This window comes from Giraffa tippelskirchi, chromosome 13, assembly GCF_054371585.1.
Source record: "Giraffa tippelskirchi isolate mGirTip1 chromosome 13, T2T-mGirTip1v1.2.pri, whole genome shotgun sequence".
Taxonomy (NCBI): domain Eukaryota; kingdom Metazoa; phylum Chordata; class Mammalia; order Artiodactyla; family Giraffidae; genus Giraffa; species Giraffa tippelskirchi.
This window is the reverse complement of record NC_137287.1, coordinates 97,352,167-97,370,620: the sequence shown is the minus strand read 5'-3', so window position 1 is coordinate 97,370,620 and position 18,454 is coordinate 97,352,167. Positions and strand designations below refer to the sequence as shown.

General features: G+C 53.2%; 1 protein-coding gene and 1 long non-coding RNA gene across 2 annotated transcripts in view; one reads left to right on the top strand and one right to left on the bottom strand.

Moving 5' to 3' along the window:
* CDH4 (cadherin 4) overlaps positions 1 to 18,454 on the top strand; it is a 476,927-nt gene that overhangs the window by 456,196 nt on the left and 2,277 nt on the right. The window contains exons 9-16 of the mRNA XM_081561133.1: positions 8,402 to 8,587; positions 12,717 to 12,970; positions 13,484 to 13,626; positions 14,054 to 14,287; positions 15,148 to 15,381; positions 15,562 to 15,701; positions 16,375 to 16,539; positions 17,123 to 17,315. Of these exons, the coding sequence (XP_081417259.1) occupies positions 8,402 to 8,587; positions 12,717 to 12,970; positions 13,484 to 13,626; positions 14,054 to 14,287; positions 15,148 to 15,381; positions 15,562 to 15,701; positions 16,375 to 16,539; positions 17,123 to 17,315 (1,549 nt within the window). The remainder of the gene's footprint in view (positions 1 to 8,401; positions 8,588 to 12,716; positions 12,971 to 13,483; positions 13,627 to 14,053; positions 14,288 to 15,147; positions 15,382 to 15,561; positions 15,702 to 16,374; positions 16,540 to 17,122; positions 17,316 to 18,454) is intronic.
* LOC145533550 (uncharacterized) overlaps positions 3,838 to 18,454 on the bottom strand; it is a 29,547-nt gene continuing 14,930 nt past the window's right edge. Inside the window, exons 4-5 of the long non-coding RNA XR_014074152.1 lie at positions 5,479 to 5,575; positions 3,838 to 4,236 (exon numbers count right to left, since the gene is read on the bottom strand). This is a non-coding gene — a long non-coding RNA (uncharacterized LOC145533550). The remainder of the gene's footprint in view (positions 4,237 to 5,478; positions 5,576 to 18,454) is intronic.

The window sequence follows — 18,454 nt, the reverse complement described above, 5'->3', positions numbered from 1 at the left end:
ACCTTTGGTCCCCACCAACCCCGTGAGGCACAGGACCCACTTATGGGAGAGGAGGCTGAGGCTCAGAGAGGCTAAGTCACTTACCCAAAGCCACAGAGTCCATGAGGGGAGCAGCTGGCAGTGGGCCCCAGAAGCTGAGTTCTCAGGGGAAGGAAAGGAGAGCTCCTTGCAATGAGCTCACGTCACCATCCCCTCATCCTGCTTCCCCACACCCTTCAATCCCAATCTCGCAGCCCTCCGTCCTGCATCCTAGAGTCCCAGGCTCTAGGTCCCGTTGGACCAAGGCGGGAAGAGGGCAGTCCCAGCCATGAGGGCACAGTGCCACCTGGTGGGCAGATGGCAGATCGCCCTGTGGGGTCAGGGTGGGATAGCTTCCATTCTGTGGGCTCTCCACGGCCAGGAGGCAACGTCCAGGGAGTCTGGACGTTGAGTGAGACATCCCCCCAGCCTGCAGGAACCCAAGGCCCATCCCCAAGGCAGCCCCTACCCTTCTGGGGTTTTTCTATTCTCAGCATGGATCCCTGGAAACTTTCAGGAACAAATTTTCCTTGTGTCTCCCAACTTAATCATTCTCCTTTAACTTGAATTTTGGTCATTCACACACACAGCACAGCAGTTAAAGTTACAAAATGACTGACTTTGAGGAAGAGGCCCTGGTGTTTTAATTCTGTCCCTTGCGTCGTTTCTAGTTTTCTGTTTATGACGTGTCCTGAAGACATTTCCACATCCAGATTCCAAATGGCCTTGGAATTTTTTCAACATGTGTCTAGAGTCTAGAAATAATTTCAAGTTCACAGAAAGGTTGCAAGAATAGGAATAGAGAATAGAACAGCCTCACATAGAGGAGAAGGCAGGATGGTGGAGGAGTAGGCCTCAAGCCCATCTCCTACCACAAAACTCAAAATCACAACTGCTGAACAGTCATCAATAAAAAAAAACTGGGACTTGCCAAAAGAGATTTTCTACATCTGGGGATATAAAGAAGAAATCACAACATGATGGGAGGAGAGCATTCTCACAAGGTAATCAAATCCCATCACAGGAAAGGTCGGTTAAACTAAAAATTGGTTCTTTGAGATTACCACAGGCAAGTATATGGCAATAAATTAGACAACCTAGAAAAAAATGGACAAAGTCTTAGAAAGGTACCATCTCCCAAACTGAACCATGAAGAAATAGAAAATATGACCAGACCAGTAAGTACTGAAGTTGAATTTGCGATTTAAAAACTCCCAACAAACAAAAGTCCAAGACCAGATGGCTTCACAGGTGAATTCTATCAAACATTTAGAAAAGAGTTAACACATATCTTTTTGAAACTATTCTGAAAAATTGCCGAGGAAGGAACAACTCATTCTATGAAGCTACCATTACCTTGATACCAAAATCAGGCAGATACTTCAAAAGAGGAAAATTACAGGCCAATATCACTGATGAACATAGATGCAAAAAATCCTCAACAAAACACTGGCAAACAGAATCCAACAACACATTAAAAGTATCAATCAATTTTGAAAAAGACTGGGACCTCCCACCATGAGCAAGGAGAATTCATCCCAGGGATACAAGGATTTGTCAACATCTGCAAATCAATCAGTGTGATCCACATTAACAAATTGAAGAATAAAAACCGTATGATCATCTCAATAGATGCAGAAAAAACTTTTGATAAAATTCAACACCCATTTATGATAAAAACTGTCCAGAAAGTGGGCATAGAGGGCACCTGCCATTGGCCATGTATGACAAACCCACAGTTAACATCATAGTCAGCTGTGAGAAAGTGAAAGCATTTCTTCTAAGGTAAGAACAAGAAAGCAATGTCCACTCTTGCCGCTTTTATTCAGCACAGTTTTGGAAGTCCTAACCAAGGCAATCACAGAAGAAATAAAACTTATCCAAACTGGAAAAGAAGTAAAACTGTCATTGTTGGCAGATTACATGATCCTACACATGAAAATCCTAAAGATGCTACCAGAAAACTACCAGAACTCATCAATGAATTTGGTAAAGTTGTAGTATACAAAATTAATGTAAGAAATCTGTTGCATTTCTACAAATTTACAATGAAAGATCAGAAGGGAAATTAAGAGAACAATCCCACTTAACATCACAACAAAAAGAATAATATACCTAGGAATAAACCTACCTACGGAGACAAAAAACCTGTACTCAGAAAACTATGAGACACTGATGAAAGGAATTAAAGACAACACAAACAGAAGATTTCCAAACCAAGTGGATTGGAAGAATCAATATTGTCAAAATGACTATACTACCCAAGACAATCTATAGATCCAATGCAATCTTGATCAAATTACCAATGGCATTCTTCACAGAACTAGAACAAAAAATTTCACAATTTATATGGAAACACAAAAGACCCCAAACAGCCAAAGAAATCATGAGAAAGAAAAACAGAGCTGGAGGAATCAGGCTCCCTGACTTCACTATACTACAAAGCCACAGTCATCAAGACACTATGATACTGGCACAAAAATAAAAATATAAGACCAATGGAACAGGATAGAAAGTTTAGAAATAAACCCACACACACCTATGGTCACCTAATCTATGACAAAGGAGGCAAGAACATACAGTGGAGAAAAGACAGTCTCTTCAGTAAGTGGTGCTGGGAAAACTGGACAGTTATGCGTAAAAGAATGAAATTACAACATACTCTAACATCATACAAAAACTCAAAATGGATTAAAGACTTAAATATAAGACCAGATACTGTAAACTTCTAGAGGAAAATACAGGGAGGACACTCTTTGACATAAATCACAGCAATGTATCTTTGGATCCATCTTCCAGAGTACTGAAAATAAAAACAAATAGGGACTTTCCTGGTGGTCCAGTGGCTAAGACTCCTCACTCCCAATGCAGGGGGCCCAGGTTCAATCCCTGGTTAGGGAACTAGATCCCACATTCCTCAACTAAGACCCAGAGCAGCCAAATAAATAAATATTTAAAATAAAATTTAAAAAAACAAATGGGACCTAATAAAACTTTAGAGTTTTTACACAGCAAAGAAAACCATAAATAAAAGGACAACCTATGGAATGGGAGGAAATACTTGCAAATGAAGCAACTGATGAGGACTTAATCTCCAAAATACATAAACAGCTCATGTGGCTCGATATTAAAAACCACCCAATCAAAAAATGGGCAGAAAACCTAAAAAGATATTTTTCCAGAGACGACCTAGAAATAGCCAAAAGGCACATGAAAAGATGGTCAACAATGCTAATTAGTAGAGAACTGGAAATCAAAACTGCAAAGAGATACCACCTCCCACCAGTAAGAATGGCCATCATTTACAAGTCTACAAACAACAAATGCTGCAGAGGCTGTGGAGAAAAGGGAGCCCTCCTACACTGTTGGTGGGAATGCAAACTGGAGCAGCCACTATGGAGAACAGTATGGAGGGTCCTTAAAAACTGAATACAGATCTAGATATTATCCAGCAATCCCACTCCTGGGCATATATATCCAGAGAAAACCATAATTTGAGAAGATGCACACACCCCAGCGTTCACTGCAGCACTGTTTACAACAGACAGGACATGGAAGTAATCTAAGTGTCCACTGACGCTGGAATGGATAACGGTGCGGGACATACATATAATGGAATATTACTCAGCCATAAAAAAGAATGAAATAATACCATGTACAGCAACAGGGGTGGATGATGATCCATAGTAAGTGATCATAGAGATGATCAAAGTAAGTGAGGTCAGAGAAAGACAAATACAGTGTGATATCACTTACATGTCAAATCTAAAAAATGATACAAATGAACTTATTTACAAAACAGAAAACAGACTCAGGGACTTAGAAAACAAGCTTATGGTTATCAAAGGGGAAGTGGGGAGAGGAGTAAATTAGGAGTTTGGGATTAACATATACATACTGCTACTATATATAAAATAGATAATCCACGAGGACCTACTGTATAGCATAGGGAACTCTACTCAGTATTTTTAACCTATATGGTGAAAGAATCTGAAAAAGAATATACATATATATACATATAACTGAATCACTTTGCTGTGCACCTGAAACTGACACTGTAAATCAACTAGACTTCAGTTAAAAAGGACAGCCACTCACGTGACCCCATCAGCACCATCCTCCACACCTGCCACTCCCCGAAGATGTGCCCACAGAATTCCTCTGAACAGCTGGACGATCAGCCATACGTTGTGAAGCCTTGTGTTCAAACACCTCTTCCTAAGAGGAGGGTTTTCTGTCAGGGATATGGCTGTGACCCTTTTCCCACCAGAGACACCTGAGGCCCAGAGGGTTACTTCTGGGCTGCCCGAGGTCCTTGCTCCCCCGGCCACCTGCTCACCACACCCCTGTCCTCCGAGACCCTCCCAACCCCTGTGTCCTCTGCACCTGCCAGCCCTCCCCCACCACGGCTTCTGCAGCTCCAGAGGGGGCCTCGAGGTGGCCTCTACACCCAAGCTCCTGCAAGGCAGGTCCACGGGGGACCACTTCTGTCCACTGTCCCGAGCCCTAGTCTGGCTTTGACAGCCTGGCCTCCTGTGGCTCTTCGTGCTTCTAATCTTAATCTCGTCTGCCCTTCTGCACACCAGCCACACTGCAAACACCCTGAGCCCCCAGAAAGGCTGGATCCTGGGTGACCCACAAGGAAGCAAAGGGGAGGGGGACAGGAGGGAGAGGAGAACCATCGTGACTCCCTGTGTGCACCGGGGCATCTGCACAAGGGCAGGGGGATGACCAGCAAGATATCCCCAGGTCCATACCCACCTCTGAAGGGTAGACAGTGCAGAAATTAACACTGAGACCCTGGCCAGGGTGTGCATATGACCAAGGAGGCACCCTGGAGCATGTTCCTGGGGCCCAGTGGCAAGCAGGACCCCAGGACACGGTATGCTGGGCTCAGTGGGGGTGGCCACACCCCCACACACAGCTGGGCTATTTTTATCAAGTTTAATCAAGAACAATCAGCAGAAGCTGAAGAGATGGGAGGGTGGATTTGCATGATCCAATTCCTATTCTTAAACATTAATTAAAAGTCATTTTCCCTTTGCCTGCTGTGGGCCTGCGCTACGCTTGCTGCCCCTGCATGGCTTTCCTGCTGTCAGAAGGCCACTGACCTCAGCACTCCCTGGGAGGCAGGGCTGAGCCCCCAGAACACAGCTGCACACCAGACCCCAGTCCTGGACCAAAGCCCCAAGACCCAGCTCCCTCACCACCCACACACAAGCCCACAGGAGGGTCTCCTGGAGTCAGGAAACCCCCTCTGCCCCCAGAGACCTTCCTGTTGTGTGACCTTGGGCTGACGGCCAGACCTCTCTGAGCACAGGAATGTCTTCCCCTCTTTACACCTGAGTGTTAACACAACTCAGGGTGAAGCCGGGAGCATCCACTGAACTACAGGGAAGTTTGTTCTCTGCCCTAAAAATGCCACGGGTGGTACCTGACCTCCATCACAAGGGGCCTGACCTGGCAGTTGAGCAGACGGGGTTCCAGCTCTGCCTTCAGCGGGGGAGAGGTCAGGGTAGAGGCACCAGAATGTTCATTCCAAGTCCAGTTTCCTCATCTGTTAAAAAAAAAGGAAGATGGCAAAGGAGGCAGAGAAATTCTTATATGTTGATACAATCAAATACAACCGAACCGCTTGAAATAAACATGAAGTGATGTGTCATATTCTAATATGGAAAATCCTCCAAATAGATTAATCACTGGAAAGCCAGTGGACAGGACAGGTGAAGAGTATAATGATCCTTTCCTTGTAAATAAACTATATAAATACCAAAAAAGGAGGCCAGGAGTCCTGCAGGTACATAGTTGTAGATTGTGATAGGTTCATTTTCACTGTGTATTTGACTGGATGACCTATTCCTCATCCAAGGCAAGTGTGAATAAAATTAGGTTAAATATTTTTAAAAGGGGGACTTCCCTGGTGGTCCAGTGGCTAAGACTCCATACTCCCAGTGCAGGGGGCTTGTGTTCAACCCTTGGCCAGGGAACTAGACCCCACATGCCACAACTCAGAGTTCCCATGCCACAACTTAAAAGATCCCACATGACACAAAAGGTCCCACGTGCCACAGCTAAGACCTGGCACAACCAAAAAAAATACATATCTTTAAAATGGAGGGTGAGCTTATGGCAGTTCCCATCCCAGGGTTCCCTGAAGATGGAAGAGAGGACAAGCCCCAGTACCCCCTTTCTGGAAAGGGGGTGACCAAGCCTGCCTGTGAACCACAAAGCCAGGGAGGGGCTTCAAGGTGTCTTATGGCTGAGGGCCGGGTCCTTGCGAGCCAGTGTCACAGGGGCACGTCCCCGCGTTACTCACGAGCGCCTACCACAGCACCGCAAGGAGGGGCAAGTCTGCAGCGTCCCACCCGGTCCTGGGCCCCGGGCTTCTCCCAGGGGTGGAGGAGGATGGACGTCAGCCCCCAGGTCTCATTCAGTTATTATGAGCTGGGCTGCCACCTGGCAGCTCCCGATTCCAAACTCGGGAGCCAACAGAAATTGCCAGTTTCACTGGACAGGAAACGAAACTTCAAAGATTAAAATCACTGGGACATTGTGCCGCCCCCACATCCAACCCCTTGCACCAGCCACCCCAAGCTCCATGCCCCTCGGCCCTGAGCTGGGACTTTCCTCCCTGTGGAGCCCCCAGGGCCTCACGTGTGGAAAAATGAAGAGAGAGAGAGGAGCCCGAAGTGCAGGGTGGAGGGGAGAGAAGAAGAGGAGACTGGAAACTACAAATAACAAAGAAACTGAAAAAATATATATTAAAATTATTAGACTGTCACTTCCCAACAGAAGCCAACTCAGCCCCTCAGGCCCCAAGGTGGGTGGGGCTCGACCACATCCTGGCTGGACAGGGCTGCCAGGACAGATCTCCAGGCAGGGGCCAGGTCGGGGCACTCCCCTCACAGTTCACACCCTCGGCCATACAAGGCTCTCGGGCCCTGGGAGAAGGTGGCAGGAGGGGGCAGGTCCTCAGACCTGAGCCGAGATAGGACCAGTCATGGCTTGAATAGGGGGCACAGAGCAACATCTTGGGGGCTTGATGTCCCCCAGGGAGCGGGGGGCAGGCTCTGTCATCTCCATCTGCTCGGCCCAGCTGAGGGGGTGGTCACTGGGCCTCCCTGTTCCCCTCAACTCTTCTGCTACTGTGACCCTCCCTTGGGAGGAGTTGGGATTGTGCTGGAAGGCCCAGGCATGAACAGAAAATCCACCTGCCCCTGGAGTGGGTAGGTGTGAGTTCTGGATTACCAATCAGCAAGGCAAGAAATCCCATTCCAACGCTCCTTAAATCCTTCCTTTCCCAAATATCTGCCTTAGTATCCCATGGGGCATGGGGGAGGCTTTCCCTGTGCCTGAAAACCCCAGAAATTAAATTAAAAACTCATGATGGCTAGGGGAAGGCTGACAAGAAAATCCTAAACCAGACTTACCAGCTTAAGCCCCTTCTCTGCGAACCTTTATTAAACCTGCATGAATTAAAATACCCTTTTCCAATAAACTTCACTCGGAAGTCGGTAACCATGGTTAGGGCTGTGCTGCTGTGAACACAAGGAAGCCCTGGCTATTTGTCCAGGTTTGTGCCCAGCTTTTGTGGCTCAAAAACACACTGCACAGTCATAGGTCAGTCACGTTACTTGCAGGTCTAGTGTAAAGTGAGAATGCAGGGCCCTCATTCACAAATTAGGAAGAATTTCCAGACTGACGCAGAGCATAAACCCAGCTCAGGGCTCTTTTGAGCTGGGCCATGTCTGTGCAGCAGTGATTCTCACTGGTGAGAAGCACTCAGCTTTCTATCAGCACCTCAGCACCAGCACCAACAGCCATGCACACTCACATGCACTTTGCCTGCCCATAACCACTGCTGCCATGTGAACCACACTCGCTGACGGGGATGGCTCAAAGCCCTCACCGAGCTGCGACAGGAAAAAAAGGGCCAAGGCTCCGTGTCTGGTCACCTGCCCAGCCACAGCTGCTGACCACAGGCCCCAGGGCCCATCAGGGACCCAGAGGCGATTTGCTTCAGAAAGCCCTTTGCAGCTGCCGCCCACTCCTGTTCATTTCCCATCTCACAAGCACATTTTACTCTCTTGTAAGCCCCAGGTACTGGCATTGGTCCCCAGCTGCACGGAGCAGGGCAGCGGGAAGGGGACTTAGGGGAGCAGCCTGGCATGGGGGTGTCACAGGCAGGGCTCGGTATGCAGACAAGCCTGGGCCTCTCTGGACGCCCCTGGGTCAGCACAGACGTGGGATGGGCCGACCCCTGGGGATTACCGTGTGGAAGCAGCTGGAGGCAGATGGCAGCCCCCAGGGTGGGCAGAGGTCTCCCTGGCCTCTCCAGGCTTCCATGTGGGTTCCTCACACTGTCTTTTCGGACACCCTACAGTACGCAGGGGAAGTCCCAGAAAACCGGGTGGAGACGGTGGTGGCAAACCTCACAGTGATGGACCGAGATCAGCCGCACTCCCCGAACTGGAACGCCGTCTACCGCATCATCAGTGGGGACCCCTCGGGCCACTTCAGCATCCGCACGGACCCAGCCACCAACGAGGGCATGGTCACTGTGGTTAAGGTGGGTGCTCCCTCACTTCCTGCCCCAAGACAGACGTAACAGAAACGACATCCAGGTTCAGTGCCTGCACCCCCAAAAGCCAGGGTCAGAGGCAGCCTCACAAGGACCAGTCTCATGACCCCCAGGACGCTGCCAGCCTGACCTGCCATCCCCTGCCCCGCCAAGAGAGAATTCTCCCATCTTCTCCCCACACCCAGCCCAAAACTCCAGAAGCTCGAAAGCCGAGAATCAGCCCCTCCTGCTTCCCCTCAGGAGGCGACAAGCCTTGTCGGGGGCAATGAGCAAGCTGTGACCCAGGTGCCCGGAGGAGGGAACACCAGGGAGCAGGCCAGCTCGGGGGCCGCAGTACCCTCCAGCCCCTCCTCCCCCTGCAGCTCCCAGATCAAGGCTTCCCCTGCAGCCTCCTGACCATGGGGACAGTGCGGCTCCCAGGTTCCCCACAGGCTCCAGTGCCCCCACTCCAAGGGCCTGTGCCCACACTGGGCTACTGCCTCTCGGGGAATAGACCGGCCCCTGGGCTTTGAGCAAGGGGTTGTGGCCATGTCGGGGGGAGGCGGCCAAACAGAGACCAGGTGAGTGTGTCAGGCTCCGATTGAAGGGTTGGAGCAAATCACCTATTGATATCCCCATTACAACTGATCATTGATTCCCCATTACAAATATGCTTCCCTTTCCCTCCTGTGGACTTTACTGGCCATGACCGTCCTCTGGAAGGCGTCTTCGCTCACATGGTGACAGTTTTAACACAAACACAGCATTATCCCACGTCCTCCAGGGACACGACCTGACACACAAGGGAGAAAGATCACTTCCTCCAGTTACTTGTTCACAGACGAAACCACTATAATTCTATGAAACAGTGTATTCAAGCGGAGTGGCCCCCATTTTACTCTCAGGGGTGCCCTGGGGGAGGGGCTGGAGACCTGGCAGCCGCACAGGTCTTGAGGGGGGCAGGGGGGCCTCAACCATGAAGAGGTAAGTGCCATGGGAGGGATGGGGTGCCTCACTGGGGGCTCTGGGGGGTTTCGAGACACCCCTTCTATCGGCAGATGAGACCACGCCTGCAGAGGATAAGGGTCCCCCCAAGGTCATCGGGGGTGGTGAGGGGACAGTGGGGAGGAGATGAGGGTGTCAGCCCCAGAACCCCGATCTCTGCTGCCACCTCCAGGCCCTCCCATGGGCAGGCACCCTCAGCCCCCTTTCCAAGCCCACCCAGTTAGATTACTTCTTAAACTCCTTCCTATACTCCATAGCTTGTTTAGTAACAGAGGCTGAAAAGGCATGGGTTTGATGTAACCAGGCATTATGACTAAATGCTCACAGAAATCAAGGCTGAGCTGTGGTGGGAGTCCAGACAGGGTGGGGGCATCTCAGCTGGGCAAGCAGGCAGCCTGCCTCCAGCATCCACAGGTCTCACAGGACCACCAGCCCCACAAGACCATCAATTCCCCTCTAAGCAGAGATGTGTCGCAGTACTTATCACAGATGTTTCCAAGGGCACCTAGCTGTGAGAAAAACAGGAGTGCCCACGCCTGGCACTGCAATTCCCTGGTTACTAGTGTTGCTCTATCCATGCTTCTAGACCTCAGGATCCCCCCCTCTGCTCCCCTAACCACGTACCACTACGGCCCCTGGCATGGCCAACCACACCTCTGCAGTCTCCGGGATGTGTCCACACCTAACTTCTCTCCATTTCCCTAAAACCGTCTCTTTGCTGTGCCGTTTTTTGAGTCTGGATCCCAAAAGGGTCCCAAGGCTATGTTCGGTTGCACCATCTCTTGAATTTCACAACACCTAGAACATCCCCTCCCCCACTGCCGACCTGTCACAGACTCGGGGTCCGTGGTGCCAGCTCTGTCAATGGCTTCCTCGTGGTATATCTGGTCCCTCATTTCAGAGCACGTGCTTCTTGACCATCTCGAATCTTTCACCCATTCATTCACATGAACACTTCACCCCAACTGAATGTGGGAGGGTTTTACCTAACTTCATTGCTTTTTATACTTGATCTCATTTCTCTTACACTGAAACTCTTGGTTGGCTCCAAACAATGTTAATTGCTAATTTACTTGAACCTACGACACACAGTTGCCCCTCAGCGTCCATGGGCTGACTGGTCCCAGGACCTCCAGCTCAGGGAGACACCAAAATCCACAGATGCTCAAGTCTTTCATATAAAACGGCACAGTATTTGCACACAACCTGCACACATTCTCACATATATTTTAACTTATGATACCCGATACAATGCCAGCACTGTGTAAATAGATGCCTGTGTGTGGCAAATTCAGGGTCTGCCTTTTGGAAATTTCTGAAATTTTTTTCAAATATTTCCAGTCAGTGGTTGGTTGAGTCCACAGATGTGGAACCCATGGATATAGAGAACCGACTGTACATAAAAAGCTTAAAAAATAACAAACCCAACATCACTGCCAACACCAGGAAGACCAAATGAATTTAAGATTTTTCTGCAATAACTGTTGTCCTCAGAATAAATCCCATGAAGGACTCATGATCTAAATACTGTCCTAATCACTGGAAATCATTATTTTCTTGGGAGTTGTATTACAATTGAGCATCACCGACTCAATGGACATGAATCTGAGCAAACTCCAGGAGACAGTGGAGGACAGAGGAACCTGGCATGCTGCAGTCCAAGGGGATGCAAAGAGTCGGACACGACTTAGCCACTGAACAACAACAAGAAGACTATGTGGCTCCAAAAATCAAAGCTATATGGCAAAACATGCAGCAAACTCATGCCCCCAGACTCCCCTCCACCGGGTCCTTCCCTCTGCTCAAGGGTGACCATTTTTACGAGGTTTTTTTCCTCTTTTCAGCATTTCTTTCTACAAATACGAGCAGGTACATACACAAATCCACACTCCTCTCCCCCTTTTACACAAGAGGCAGCACACGAAGGATGTTGCCTTTTCGGCTCACCAGTCCATCCTGGAGGTCTCGCCACTTCTGTGTGTATTGCCCTGGTTCTTACAGCTGCAAATGTCCCCACTGTGTGGACGCGGCTCATCCACCCACCAGTGCCGTGGAACCGGGTTGACACAGTCTGCATCTTCCGTGAACGATACAGATGATGCTGTGGTGAACATTCTTGGGCACGTGCTACTTCGCATGCATCCAAGCAGAATTATTCAAGTGCAGTCGTAGTGTGACGTGCCACTTGTTGTCCAGTGAGGCTGCTGCGAGCTCTGCCACAAATAATTACACGTCTTGGGGCCCCAAGTAGTTCTGTGCAGCTCCCGTCCTCCTCAACACGTGAAGATGACCCCACAGGCTGGCCACACCCTGCAGACCACACCAGCACTTATCAGTCAGGGTCCTGACACCCCAACACACGTGTGAACTGGAAAGAATGTTCACACAGGGGCCCACACAGAGGTGAAGGGCCCGTAAGCCCTCAGGGGCTGGTGTCCTGTAACTCACCCCTGACTGGGTGGGTGACAACAACTGAAGGATGTCCTCTCACAGCTCTGGGAGGGTCTCCCCAGCCTCGTCCAGTTCCTGGTGCTGTCCTTGGCTGGATCCATACCACCCCACCTCCGCCTCTGCGGCTTCACCTGGCCCCTCCCTGCATCTCAAGTCTCCCTCCTCTGACTCCCAGGCACCCATGCTTGGACTAGGGGCCACCTCAATCCACGGCAACACCTCTCAAGACCTTCACCTTCATCACACCTTCAAAGACCCTATGTGCTCAAAGGGCACATTCACAGGTTCCGGGTGGACACATCCTTGGGGGCCACCCCTGCAGCCACCACAGCACGTGAGCAGCCTGGACAGACAACAGCCCCCCAGGGTGTAAGCAGGGTGGGGCTCCACACTCCCAATGCAGGATGAGAGCTGGAGGCATGGTTGGGGGGGACCTGGGGGAACGGTGGCCCCAGGGAGCCCAGCTGCTGCCACTCCATGATGTGGGGGTGGAAGGTGAGGTGTGAGGTCCTTCAATCCCCTCTCTCTCCTCCCACTGCCCTAACCCCACAGGAAGCCAGACACAGAAGCTGGGGGATGGCATTCCTGGGGAGCAGCCTCCTGGGCCCGGAGCTAGCAGGCACAGACCAAGCAGCCCCGTGGGCACTAAGCCGGCTGCCTCTCTTGGTGCCTCTCATTCCAGGCAGTCGACTACGAGCTGAACAGAGCATTCATGCTGACCGTGATGGTGTCCAACCAGGCGCCCTTGGCCAGCGGGATCCAGATGTCCTTCCAGTCCACGGCGGGGGTGACCATCTCCGTCATGGACATCAACGAGGCCCCCTACTTCCCCTCGAACCACAAGCTGATCCGCCTGGAGGAGGGCGTGCCCACCGGCACTGTGCTCACCACGTTCTCAGCAGTGGACCCTGACCGGTTCATGCAGCAGGCTGTGAGGTGGGCCCACAGAGCACCCTCAGGCCCTGGAAAGGGGGTGCCCCGTCCTCCACAGAGAAGAGTCCTAAAGTGCCCAGTGAAACCTGAGACCCAGAAAGTCCTGGGTGGGTGCTTAGGGGCGCCCTCAGGCAGGGAGGCCCAATCTGGGGACAGCTGGATCACCAGCCACCCAGCTGCCCTGACACAAGACGGTGGGAAAAGCTTGAGGGACATTCATCCACGTCTGGCGTCAGACTAGGTCTGGACCCCACCTCTCATTCCTGAGCTGTGTGACTTTGCAAATCACCAGCCCTCTCTGCTCCCCTGTCTCCCCTCTGTAAAGAGGGGTGATAGGAGAATCTGCCTCCTAGGGTTCTTGTGAGGTTAAGTAGCCCGTCCTCCTCAGGGACTTCCAGCCACTGCTGTCACTGGCCCAAGTGGGACAAGTGGGAGACCCCAGTGAGCTCAGGGAGCAAGCGGGCGAGCAGAAGGGGCTCCCCCAGCCCCTCACCTCACCCCTCCTCCTCCCTGCAGATACTCAAAGCTTTCAGACCCAGCGAACTGGCTACATATTAACGCCACCAACGGCCAGATCAGCACGGCAGCCGTGCTTGACCGCGAGTCTCTCTACATCAAGAACAACGTCTACGAGGCCACTTTCCTGGCGGCTGACAACGGTGCGCCCAGGGGCAGGGAGACGTGCTGGGTGGGGGGCTGTGAGCTGGGCCCCCTCAGCCACTGGTGCCCCAGAGCCCCTCCTTCATCCATTCGAAGCCCACCTCAGCCAAAAAACATGATTGTTACTGTCAGGTTGGAGATGCTACCAAAAGGCAGGACCATGGTCAGCAGACAGAGGGAGCAGCTCTGGCCAGCCGGCACCAGTCCACCCACACCGTGGGCCGGCACTGAGGCAGAAGCTGGGCTTGGGGGCTCCAGGATGACTACACGTCCGCAGGCGTGTGCTGCTCATACGTGATGTGCGACTGAGTTGCTGTGTATGTCACACAGCAGAGTCAGTGTAAGGGGCCATGGGGTGCATCCTGGGCAGGCCTGTGCTCGTGGAGCCCAGGAGTGACCACGTGACCGCCCATGTCCGGCCCACAGGGATCCCCCCAGCCAGTGGCACCGGGACCCTCCAGATCTATCTTATCGATATCAATGACAACGCCCCCGAGCTGCTGCCCAAGGAGGCGCAGGTCTGTGAGAAGCCCAGCCTGAATGCCATCAACATCACAGCGGCTGATGCTGACGTGGACCCCAACATCGGGCCCTACGTCTTTGAGCTGCCCTTTGTCCCAGCGAGCGTGCGCAACAACTGGACCGTCACCCGCCTCAATGGTGAGCCTGCCTTGGGCACCCGGCCACCAGGAAAGTCAGACCGAGTCCGGAGGGCAGCCCCACCCGGGCCTGTCACCCGGGAAGCAGGAGCAGTGGAGTCAGGAGCCGGTCTCACAGGGGCCACGCAGCCCTCTCCCGCAGGGCAGGGGCCCTGCCTACTCCATGGCTCAGCCACCAAGGAGGCTCCAAGGCAGTCCCCAACCTTGTCCTTTGAAGAGGGAGGTGCGGGTGGGGGCACAGGGCTCCACGTGACCATTTTGCCACTGTAACCACACATGACCGAGACCACTCCCCGAGCCAGTCATTGAACAATGGGCCCCCCACCACCACCATGTTCCCTGAGGCACTTTCCTAGCCATGGCCCTGGTGGACAGGGCTTCCAAGTTCTGGAGTTCTGATAGCATTTACTTGTTCCCCAAACCCTTGCCAGCACAGCATTATTGTTTTAAAATCATTTTTCCAATTTCTTAGCCAAAACCACTGTTTCCACTTGCCTCTTTTAACTACCAGTGGACATTGTTTCATCTCTTTGCCATTTTTTGCTTCTGTGAATTATCTGTTCAATGTCCTTCCCTATTTTTCTTTGGAATGGGTTTTTTTTTTTCCTAATTGACTTGGTAGAACTCTTTCTATATTAAGGAAATAATTCCTTCATCCTACACGTTGCAATTGCTCTATTCCTGAACTGCCAAGTCTCTTAACCTTACAGGACGACAGGTGGTGCGTGGTATGTGTGTGTGCATGTGCGTGTGTGCCTACGTGTGTCTTAGCCAGACAGGCCGAGCCTTTACCTGCGTTTGGCTCGCTCAGGAGGGAGGGCTGGCTGCCCACTGAGCAGAGCGCATCCCGCCCCCACCCAGGTGACTATGCCCAGCTCAGCCTGCGCGTCTTGCACCTGGAGGCCGGGGTGTACGATGTCCCCATCACTGTCACGGACTCGGGGAACCCACCACTGTCCCACACGTCCATCATCAAAGTCAAGGTGTGCCCGTGCGACGACAACGGTGACTGCACCACTGTGGGTGCAGTGGCGGCGGCCGGGCTGGGCACAGGTGCCATCGTGGCCATCCTTATCTGCATCGTCATGCTGCTCAGTGAGTGCGGCCGGCGGGTCCCGGGTGGGGGGCACCTTACCCACCAGAGTCTGCCACGAGCCCGATCAAGACTAGGGGCTGGTAATGGACACGGGCCCTAGTGGCCACACGTGTCCGCCTTCCACACACTCCCGAGTGTGCACACATGCACAACCTGCTCACGGCAGCCCCACCCCGCAGCCATGGTCCTGCTCTTCGTCGTGTGGATGAAGCGGCGGGAGAAGGAGCGGCACACAAAGCAGCTGCTCATTGACCCAGAGGACGATGTGCGGGACAACATCCTCAAGTACGACGAGGAAGGGGGTGGCGAGGAGGACCAGGTGAGGCTGTGGGGACCCCGGCCCTGCCGAGCACACCCACGGGAGGCCCTGTAACCTCCTCTCCTCAGCCCTGTGCCCCCACCCGCACCTCCCTCAGCCACTGACCCCAGGCCGGTGCCACCTGGCATCCCGGAGCTCGTTGAGGGGGACCTGGGAGCTGCTGGGTGGGCCTCACTGGGGATTTGGGGTGAGCCTTACTAGGCTCAGCTGATCAAGAATCCGCCTGCAATGTGGGAGACCTGGGTTCGATCCCTGGGTTGGGAAGGTTCCCTGGAGAAGGAAAAGGCTACCCACTCCAGTATTCTGGCCTGGAGAATTCCGTGGACAATATAGTCCACGGGGATCACAAAGAGTCAGACTGAGAGACTTTCACTTTACGCCATGAAAGCTTAGGGATCCCTGTGAAGTGGGGTTAACAGCGGTCCCAGGTCAGGGACGTGGTACAGAGCAGGTGAGGGGTGGACCCGGGTTGCGGGAGGGCTGGGGACACAGACCCCACGTGTGCCTTGAGGACAGACAGGATCTGATGGACAGAGGCAAGGCAAGCCTTTCAGAAAGGACAGACCAGGTGATAGAACCGGATGAGGATGCGCCCCGTGGACCTCCCTGGTGTCTCTGCCTGCTGTCCCCCACCCCACCCTGGGCCCCCTCGCTGACTACACCACCCCCACAGGACTACGACCTCAGCCAGCTACAGCAGCCAGAGGCCATGGAGCATGTGCTGAGCAAGGCCCCCGGGGTGCGGCGAGTGGACGAGAGGCCCGTGGGTGCCGAACCCCAGTACCCAGTCAGGCCTGTGGTGCCCCACCCGGGAGACATCGGCGACTTCATTAACGAGGTGGGTGGTCTGGTGGGGGGGCAGGGCAGGCACACTTGCTCACACGGACCAGAAAAGCCCACTTTTCTGTGAGGGGGGAGGCATGAGGAGGCAGATTCAGACCTGGGTTCACTGAGCCCTGCCTGGGGCCGTGGCGGGGGGCATCCCCACTGGGAATGGCCTGGGGGGGGTGGGCATTCATCTGACCACACACTTGAGGCCCCCTCCTGACATCTGGGATCTGAAGTTCCAGCCAACAGGGTCCCTGCCTTAGCTCATCCCTCCCCCCGTCTTGACACTGAGCCCAAGGTGCCCACCTGACAAGTCCATGGGCGTCAAGGGCGCGCCCCACCTCTGCTGCATCTTCCTTTGTGGTAAAGAGGCGGGACGGCGAAGCTGGTGTGTGGCTGCCTCCCCACACCCTGCCTCCCCCGCCAGGCCAGTCTGTAAACCTTGCTCTACTCTGAGCTCTGAGACACCTTTCACGGACATACAGGAGCACTTACTGAGCACCTACTGCATGCACGGCCCCATAAGCGCGCCGCCCCGCCCCACATTCCCAGCCCCCGCCCCGCACTCTAACCCCCAAACTCTGTGGCCCCAGGGACTGCGCGCAGCCGACAATGACCCCACGGCGCCCCCGTACGACTCGCTGCTGGTATTTGACTACGAGGGCAGCGGCTCCACAGCGGGCTCCGTCAGCTCCCTGGACTCCTCCAGCTCTGGAGACCAGGACTACGACTACCTGAACGACTGGGGGCCCAGATTCAAGAAGCTGGCGGACATGTACGGAGGCGGTGAGGAGGATTAACGGGTCTCCCCACCGGACGCAAGGATGGACGGACAGACGGACGGACAGGAGGAGCAGGACTGGAGGAGGCAACGGGCCTTTCCGACCCCCAAGGCCATGTCACTTACTGGTGGGGGTCCCCGCCCTGCCCCCGCCCCAGCTGTCTGGCATGAACACTTGACCCGCGGCTGACTCAGCACTGAGGAGAGCAAGAGGCACTCTGTCTTAACTTGAATTTCTTAGGACAGAAGCACTGTTTTAAAAAAAATGAAAGTGCCTTTTGGTACATGTATCAGATTCCCTCAAACTCAGGAGCGACTAAAAGCAAACAGACAGACCCCCCCCCCAACCTGGTCCTGAGCGCCCCTAGCCCTGGCTAGTCCCAGCTCTGAAGGCACCAATTAAGGAATTGGGAAGAATGTGTCCTTTTTTTTTTAATCTTTTATCAAGAAAACAAATGGGTAACTCGCTTGACAAAATTGACAAAGAAGAACGATTGGGGTCCAAATCCCATCAGCCCCTCTGAGTCCTCATGCTTTGCTGTCCACAGTGAGGGTCTCCTACCCCATGGGGTCCCCAGGTCAGCACAAAGATCCACCTTCAGCTTCTGCAGCAGCGAGTCCCCTGGGCCAAGCCACTGGCCAAGCCCGTGGACCCAAGACCCACTGTGCATTTCAACTTTTGCTCCGACTCCCAGAAGCTGGAAACAGCTGGGGCCATCCCTGATGTTCCCCATGGCTGCCCTTGGCCAATCCCAGGGGCCCCCAGTCAATCATTAGGCCTCCCCCAGGGCCAACTGTGACCCTGAAAGCCACCCAGGTCCCCACTATCTTTGGTCCAAGAGAGTACGGTGACCCAAGAAACCACAACCAAAACCAGCCAGCATCCCACCAACCCCTGGCATGAGCCCTCCACCCTCTCAATGAGACTCCCAAGGGACCCCAAGTCAAAGGCCCCCAAACACTCACCAGTCCAGCCCCCGAAGGCTCTGGATGTGTCTGGCCACCAGCAGGGCTGCACTGACCACACGGAAAGCTGCTGCTCACTTGGGGTCCAGAAACCAGCACAGCCAGCGGGAGATTCTGGGGTCTGCCCCAGCCCTGCCCCTCTGGACCAGTCTCTGGAGCCCGGGAGCTGACGAGGATG